Source organism: Colobus angolensis, unplaced genomic scaffold (assembly GCF_000951035.1).
Source record: "Colobus angolensis palliatus isolate OR3802 unplaced genomic scaffold, Cang.pa_1.0 Scaffold501, whole genome shotgun sequence".
In the NCBI taxonomy this organism is placed as follows: Eukaryota; Metazoa; Chordata; class Mammalia; order Primates; family Cercopithecidae; genus Colobus; species Colobus angolensis.
In genome coordinates, this window is record NW_012118500.1 from 855,923 (window position 1) to 865,210 (window position 9,288).

General features: G+C 36.5%; 1 protein-coding gene across 3 annotated transcripts in view; it reads left to right on the forward strand.

Annotated features, from left to right (window-relative positions):
- SPATA18 (spermatogenesis associated 18) overlaps window positions 1-4,136 on the forward strand; it is a 61,220-nt gene extending 57,084 nt beyond the window's left edge. For all 3 annotated transcript variants that reach the window (XR_001003797.1, XM_011960054.1, XM_011960055.1), the window contains 2 exons: window positions 1,367-1,412; window positions 1,720-4,136. Coding sequence is in view for 2 of the 3 variants with exons in the window: in XM_011960054.1 (XP_011815444.1) it covers window positions 1,367-1,412; window positions 1,720-1,727 (54 nt within the window). In the remaining variant the exon portion in view is untranslated. The remainder of the gene's footprint in view (window positions 1-1,366; window positions 1,413-1,719) is intronic.
- Window positions 4,137-9,288: the final 5,152 nt, after the last annotated feature.

Below are 9,288 nucleotides of genomic sequence, written 5' to 3' on the forward strand. Positions count from 1 at the left end.
AAACCAAACACTGCATCTTCTCACTCATAGGTGGGAACTGAACAATGAGATCACTTGGACTCGGGAAGAGGAACATCACACACTGGGGCCTATCATGGGGAGGGGGAGGGATTGCATTGGGAAGTTTTACATGATATAAATGATGAATTGATGGGTGCTGACGAGTTGATGGGTGCAGCACACCAACATGGCACAAGTATACATATGTAACAAACCTGCATGTTATGCACATGTACCCTAGAACTTAAAGTATAATAAAAATAAAAATAAAAATAAAAAAACTGTAAAAAAAAATGATAGGCAAATGGAAAAGTCATGCATGTAACACAATCCTTTTGCTCTTGGAGATTTCATATAGCTTCATTATCCTTTTTCATGAATAAATATTTATGCTAAGTAAAAGCAAAGCAATAGTGCAGTTAGTGGACTGGTAAATAAAAAGGAAACCTAGGGAGCGTGATACTGAGAGAACCACAATTCCCCATTCTAAAGGGAAGTGGCATATCAGAAGAAAATACCATTAGATACTTATTGTGCAACAGCTATGTCAAATTCTAACTCTGGAATCTCATTGAAAGACTAATTCATAGGCAATGTCCTCTGTGAGAATCCCCTATACCTTCTCTTTCCTATGTTGTGCTCAGAAAGAACACATTAATTTAAACTTTAGATGAGAATAAAATCTAATTTGAAAAGTGTGACTGCAGCCAACTTTCTATCTATTTCCATCATCCCCTTGCCACAACAAAACTGGGTATACCTGCAAAATAAAATACAAATAGTTTTGGTTAGTCAGGTTTATTTTTGCTTATGTGGGGTCTTGATTCATTCAGAATGGATTCCATCTTTATCAGCATCTATTTATCTAGAGTGTTTGAAAGCTCAGAGGAAGGATGATGCTTGTAGCCAGTTACTCCTGACCGGCTATGTCAGAGACTTGTGGTTCCAGTGCAGTACCTTCTACTTAGTGAAAGTAAAGATGAGATTTGAAAGATGATGATTTTCTGGTTGCCTGGTGACCCTTCTTAATAGAACAGAGTTTATGACTTATAATTTTTATAAAGGATCTTCCAGAGATTATATCATCATTTTAGCTTTAATTTGTGAGATTTGACTTCAGTATGGCTGCTCTTAGGCCAATGAACCCAGCTTTTAACTACTAATATAATTTAAACCAAATTGAGTGTTCACATACTTCAGAATTCTAAAAAGAATCATAATAGCCAACCTTAGGGTGAAAAATCATAGTGCTAAAGTGCCTCAGAGCAAGCTATTTGGTTGGTTTTAGGGAAAAAAAATGCCAAAAGAATTCATCTTTTGAGCTCTATCTGCTGTGTAATTCACACTATTCTTTTACATTTTCCAGATGTCTCGAAGTCGAAGTCCTTCTCCAATAAGATGTGAGTTGCCAAGTAAGTGGGATTAGTTCAGATGGATCAAATTTTCTGCTTTTTAATACTCCTTCTAGTACTTAGCACTGAGCAGCAAAATGAATGTTTTGCTTCCTAGGGAGCATCTTTTTCTTGCTCCTCACACTTTTCATGTCTGGGCCTCTGGCTGATAGTACCTTGGCAGGACCCATGGGTCATGTAGAAGGAGCTTCCAACCAAGAGGCTTCATTGCCATAAACCTAGATTAACTGCCTCTTTCATTTAGGTGATTCCAAAAGAAAATTGAAGAACATGACCATAATAATGAACTGTTTATTTTTCTCCCTAGGATTTTAAAACCACCAGACCTGCTCCTTTGTCCCAATGTGTGGAAACAGCTGCCTTCTCCGGTGCCTCCATCTGCCTTCTGTGTCTGCCTCAGACCTCATTTAAGATAATGTCAAAAGACAATTCTGTGTACCGCTCCATGCAGAGAGTTAAATGTTTTGGCTTGACACATGTGTAACTTTAGATATATTGCATTCTATTTTATTTTGTAGATACTAATTCCATTAATTTCATAAAAATGATTGTATAGGCATTTAGGATCATATTCATTCGAAGCAAAGTCCATTACAAAGGGTCAGGATTTCCATCCCAAAACACTGGGCTCTTTTATGGAAACTATGTGAACTGAAGTAGAAAGCATTTACCATGTTGAGGCTAAAAGAAAAGATGAATCATTTTAGTTTGTAGATGGATCATTAAGTATAATTGTTGGTATCAGCTTTAGCTCAAAACCAGTATTAGGTGTTTCAGTTTCCTTTTAAAGTTTGGAAGAGAGTCCTAATCTCAGCTTGAGGAGCTCATGTTAGTAGCAGTGACTTAAGGCTAAGTGTAGAAGATAATTTAAGATATATTTTCTTATATATTAGCCCACTAATTATATTTATTAGTTGGCTTGTTTTTCTGTTCTGATTTTGAGAGTGCTCAATTTGGTTTAGTTGAGTAATGAATGTCAAAGCTACTTAGTTGAGAAAATTTCCTCATTCCATAAATGTAGAACAGTGATTTGATTAGAACCCAGCATTGAGATAAATGTTAATTACCTCAGGCATATCTCCTTGGAATCTTTCAAACTGTTTTAATGCGTGTGTTATATATAAAAGTTTCTTGGGACATGCTCTTCATCTGTTCTACCTAGTTATTTGCAAATTCAGACCTGTTGAACTCTATCTGACGAAAAATATTTAAACTCAAGGCCCAAACTAGGGGCAGCATTTACTGATATTAAATTGAGTATATATCCCTTGACTTCTTCACTGTCAAATACTTTTGAAACTTCACGTTCAAAATGAGAATGGAATGTTGCTTTCTTGCAATAAGTAATGTTCTTTCTGCCTTTTTTCACTTTTAAGCCAGTCTTAAACACAAGCCTCACAAACATCTACTTTCTCCATATACCTTTGAGAGAGACATTGAATTAGCCTCAGCTCAGTTTTGCATAAGCTCAGTGCCAGAACCAGTACCTGATGCTTTTCAGGTGAAAACAAAACAAACAGCTTATCTAAAGCACCTTACCCCTGTGCTGGAGGTTTGTGGGGCCTCTTCAGTGCCTGCCCCTTGAGTCTAATGGTCACCACCTCATTCTAAAGTATGAGTTGAATTTTTTGCCCTCTTTGCATATTTACATAGTCATCACTTTGAAGCAATGCAGTGTGTTGGCAAGAGCACTATCTGCCTAGGTAACTATTAGTCATGACTTGGTCATCAGCTTGCTTTGTGGCATTGAGCAAGTTACTTCACTTCTCTGAGTCTTGGTTTTATCATAGGGTGAGGAGGTTGGATACTATTAGTGCCTCTCTTAACCCTATAGACTCAGTGTTCCCTTTTATAACAAGTGTTTTATTCTGAATATGAAATGAAAATCAAAGTTAATATAATCATTTATGTGCACAAATAATTTTAAGCAATGAACATAGTACCCTAACTATAATATAAAGCAGAAAAAAGAAGGCAATTTTTAATAAAATAAAATTCATTTCAATAAAAAAGCTTGGGTATAACCACTCTGGAAGAAAAAATTAAGTCATTAGATGGCTGAACCTGCGTGTAGAGCCACCAGCTACAAATGAAGATCAATGTGTGTATTGGCAACAGAAAATCATGGTGTTGTCATTGGATGTGACTTTCTGAAGCGGTGGGAAACTCCTGCTAACGTTTTAAACAAGAAAACCTTACAGTCTTGTCCTGATTTACACAGCAGTCGCATTCCTGGAAATTTCAAGTGTATATTAAAACCATGAAACAGTTACTGTGTGTTATATATTAAAAGGTCCTCACTAATATCTCACTAAGTAATGAGAATGCCTGCATACCAGATTTTTTTTTCAGGAGCCAAGCACATATACCGACTTGGAAAAAGGCACAGGTAGTTCACTTTATTTGCTTCCTACCCTGCCTGGCCACTTGCTGTTTCTTAAGCTTCTAATTTGAGCTGTAACTACACGAGTGAAGCTAAATAGTCTGGAAAATTTTTGGAAAGAATCCACAGAGCCAAAGGAGACTGACTGACCTATACTCATTTTATCTGGGGATGTACCTTACCCTTAGAGACTTCAAAAAATGAAAAGCTCTTATTTTGTAACCTGGGTAAATGTTAGTTTCTATTTTTGGCTTAATATCTAATAATAACATTTAAAAAGTGCTTTTTTAACTATTAGTTATTTGCAATAAAATGCTTTCCTTCCACAGTCCCAAGTTCAATGATGTCCTTTACCCATCAATAATCTCTGTATTCATCCATTTTCACACTGCTATAAAGAACTACTTAGACTGAGTAATTTATAAAGAAAGAGGTTTTTTAATTGACTCATAATTCCACACGGCTGGGAAGCCTCAGGAAACTTACAGTCATGGCATAAGGTAAAGGAGAAGCAAGTGCCTTCTTCACAAGGTGGCAGGAGAGAGAGTGCAAGGAGGGAACTGCCAAGCACTTTTAAACCATCATATCTTGTGAGAACTCACTATCACGAGAACAGCATGGGGGAAACTGCCCCCATGATCCAGTCACCTCCCACCAGGTCCCTCCCTCGACACATGGAGATTACAATTTGAGATGAGATTTGGATGGGGACACAGAACCAAAGCATATCAATGTCTGTGGCCCAAACCAGGACCATAAATTCATTCAGAAATACTTACTGCACCCTGCTCTGAGGAAGACCATGGGATTGCTGCAATTCCATATTGTAGCCTTAATTGCTACCTATATTTTATTCACAGCTCATTATCATGTTCAAGACACTTTCTCTGAGTAGTGCTTTACCATTTCTGTGGAGCTTTCACTTACATTATTTCACTTACCACAGCAATCTAGGTGTGTCAACTTTATATGTTCATCCAATACACTATTCAGTCTTGTTCCAAGACTGACTTTTATTTCAGAATGAGATTCTATCCTGTTCTTTTTGTTTCTTCATGACATACAGTATCAGTTTTTCTGTTTATTGATTGTTCATTTATTCGTTCATAGTCTTATTGAATACCTCCTCTTGCTACCCATAATATACACTTCCAGGGATATAGTGGTGGACAAGGCTCTGGTTTTTATGGAGTTTTATATCATGTCCAGTTGCATTCCTTGATGATTTTTGTGTCATAGAGAGCAGATATGATGGAAGAAATAAATAAAATAAGAGTATAGCAAAATTAAAAGAGAAAATGTTATATATCAGTTGAAGGATTTAAATACATGAATTTATGGAGCAAATACATGTACATAAAAAACTTTGAAAGGTAATAGTAGAAAAATAGTACGATGAAGTACAAAATAGAGTGTAACTCAATTATGCCAGCCACAGGTGAATTACTCAGTCCTTTAACAAAGATTTATTAAGCCTATAATCCTAGGATCATTAAAAATAAAATGAGTGTAGGGAGAAGGACAGGCTCATAAGATCAGTTCTTACACCTCCCATGACCATAGCTGGGTGCTCCACCTGCTGTATTCCTAAGTAAATGCAATTTGCAGGTCATTCTAATTTCCTTTTAAGTACCCCACAAATCCTTCATGAAGTGAATTGCTGCCAATAGCATTCTATAACGTTTGGGTTGAGTGGAAGATTTCTTAGTAGTATTGCTTTGAATAGTTTCATGCCTATAATTAAAGGCAAAGTGCTATGGAGCTTTTTAAGCAACTAACGTTACACACCACATGAAGTCATTGAAACATGAGCCCAGGAGCCCCTATAGGTAAGTGACATTCAGTATATGCCACTTAAATACCAAAGCAGTGAAGTGCATTGGCCTTACTTAATAAAGCATGGGCAGAGTCTTTAAAAATAAAGCAGAAACTAATTTTCTTATTTCAAAATGAAATGCAATGGGACAATTTTACTCTTAAAAAACTGCCTACTGTGTGTCAGCATGAACATCGTACTTTCGATAGTATTATTGACAACTGCCTATCAACACCAAGAAGCTATCTCTATTCTTTGCTGGGTAAGCGATAAATGAATGTAATAAATGGTTATGTTACAGGTTTATTTCAATGTAGTTTAAGCCATAATTTTGGAGATACAGTGGAAATAAGTGTATTAAAATGTGGGATGAAATATGTCTTACAAAACTATTTAGTAATTGCCATTTGATGAATCAGACACTTCAACAATTGATTTCTGTGAATTGGACACTTCAATAATTGATTTCTGGGGTTGGGATGCTGAGGATTGAGCAGGACATTTTCCTCATACTTATTTCTGTTTCCTTAGGCCAGGGAACAGGTTTCAGAACCATGTCTTTAGAATAATAGACTTAGGATTGGCCCAGCTCCGTGGGTCACAAGTTTGAAGTTGGAATGGAAAAACGTTATTTGTTCATTCATCATTCATTCATTTAAGAAGCACTTGCTGGTGCTTTATTAAGTAGTATTCCAGGTACTGCATTAGACTCTGAGGATAGGATGGTGAGAAAGACTTTCAGTTATGGAGAGAGTGCTCTCAGCACTCCTTGGCAGTGTGTACCTATGGGATATATCTGTGATCTTTATGAAAGATGGGGCAGTGGTTGTTAATGACATCTTGTTTGGGAGATAATAGTAAGTCCATGATGTTGATAGAGGGTTGAATCAATCTTTCCTGGCACTGTCACCTGGAAGCCCAGACTTAGCAATGTGTAATAACTCATTCAGGCTTCAAACAGGAGGTGTCCCTGCCCAGTGTAACATACAGTGAGAATGGATCTGAGAAAATCCAGATGCTGCCTAAGTAAGGTGCTGAAAATGCCAAGCAGGGCCCAAAGGACCTTGCACGCACCCTTAGGAATAAGGCTTTAGAACCAGAGAAGACACCGAGGTTGGAGAATCTACTTTCCACAGAAGTACTTTCAGGAGCCCTGCCTAGGAAGGCCTCCCCACTCCACACTTTATTAACAAATTCCTGACATTTCACTTTTAGAATTTTATTCAGACTGAAGAAGTTGAAGGATGTTAGAATGCAAATGTACATAATTCAGAGCAGTAACCCCATAGCATGAATGAGGTTTTAGATTCTTCCTGAAAGTCATGTGGGTAGAGGGAGCAATACAGACTCATAGGGCCCTTAGTACATGATCAGGGTTGGCAGGTTGTGTAAGGAAGACTTTTTTTCTCTGAGTTGAATAGTCAAGGGCACGAAACCACGTTTTGTCTATTCCACTGTTGTGTTTGGCATGAACGCAGTCTTACTGGCCTGTGAGAGAGTTGTGGTTTTCTAAGGCAGCTTCGCCTTAGAAATGGTTATCTTTGATCCAAGATCTATTTGTCTATACTATAGACTGTTGCTTATGACACCTCTTTGTTGCAAATCATTGACTTGCTCTGATGTGACTAACTTCTGTTTTTTCTTAGTTTGATTTGAAATTTCCTAACTGGAAAAAAAAGTTTGGGGAGGAGGCAGGGAAAGAAAAATAAAAGAAAAACTCCCTAATTTTATTTGATTGGAAAAATATACTTCTTCTAGATGTTCTAAGAATGATGGCATAACTTAATACTTTTTATTGATAATTTGGCAGAAAGCTTAGGATGTTCATAGGTTTCCCAAAATATCTTCTGAAAGATACTAATAACTGGTACTTAATTCAGCATTTACCATGTACCTGACATTGTGCCAAAACTTTACATTATTAAACTCATTTCACACAGGGAGAAGCTGAGGCTTAAGGTTATTATTAAGTAATCTGCCCCAGGTTACATAGCTAGTAAATGTTGGAGTGAAGGTTCAAACCCAGGTTTTCTGACACTGAACCTACCCTCTTGTCAATAACTCTATAGGATGTCAGTATGATTTAGAGTGAAAATGAGTCCTATGGTCAGACAGGCCTGGAAAACACTGAGGTAAGAGTGAGTTTAACAGGTCTTCTCCTAATCCTCTACTGTGCATGGGAATCTTTTAAGAAGAAGAATGTAATATGCAGCATTCTCCAAACTGATTTCACCAAGGAACCCCTTTCTTCATGAAGCTCTTGCCACTGTACTGTGCCAGAAGATCTGTTTTAGAAAACGCTTCCTTGGGACCTCTTTCCTTCAAATTAAAGATGTTGTTGACCATTTGGAGTTATGTTTTATCACCAGATAAACAGAGTTTTCACCCAAAAAATTATCTACTAAGTAAAAGGTCAAAACCTTTTACAGAAATCTCTTTATATCTATGTTTTCCTTTCGTCTATTCTATCTTTCCCTTTCGTCTATTTTCTACACCCTTCTATCAACTGTATCATAAAATAAAATTCACTTGAGCCCTAATATTTATGTCAGTGTTGTTTTTCCTGTGTTTCTATTTTTCCTTAAGTCTCTTACCATGTTATACCTTTTCATCTTCACTTCTATTTTTCCTCCCTGCTTCTCTTATAAATTCTTTCTTTCCATAGTTTCAGTTTTCCTAGTTAATCTCCTTGATGCAAAGCCATTTATACTTCTTAAATACAGGTACCCATAAGCCAGGCACAGAAAGACAAAAATATCACATGTTCTCACTCATGGGGGAGTTAGAAAAAGTTGATCTCATGGAGGTAGAAAGTAGAACGATAGTTACTAGTGGCTGGGATGGGTGCGTGTCTTTTGGGGGGATTGTGGGGAGATAAAGAGAGGTGTGTTAATGGGTACAAACATACATGCAGATAGAAAGAATAAGTTCTAATGTTCAATAGCACATTAGGGTGACTACAGTTAATAACAACATATATTTCAAAATATCTAGAAGAGAGGGCTTGCGATGTTCCCAACACAACAAAATGATAAATGCTCAAGGTGATGGATATCCTAAATACTGTGACTTGATTATTACACGTTCTATGCATGTAACAAAATATGATATGTACCCCATAAATATGTAGAAATATTAGGCATCAAAAAATTTACAAAAAAATACAGGCACCTAATCTTAAATGGAATTATGAACCAATGAAGGTGACAAATACATATTATTCAAAATTAGGACACACTAAATAACATTTCCTATGAAGATTCATTTATATCACAATTCATGATATATTTTATGAACATTTCAAATTATCTTTCACATTTAAAAATATATGGATTATTAAAAAGTGACGTTTTAAGATGAATTACAGTTCCAATAAGTCTGAGCTTTGAATATACTTAGATCTTGAGCAACTTCAATGAAAATGTTGACTAGTATTTTCAAAGTTTGTTTGATGATGAAAATCACTTGGCTTGCTTATTAGAGGTAAACTCTTGGATCCCACCTCAAGCTTCCTGTGTCAAAATCTCCAGGGACATCTGCATTTTCAATATCAGTAGGCAAGTTTGGAAAACACTGGTATGGACCATCCTTAATGCCCAACAAGAAGAATATTGCAAAAATAAATTATTGCACATATGATGGGGCAGCATCATATATGCAATAGATGGAAATTTTCA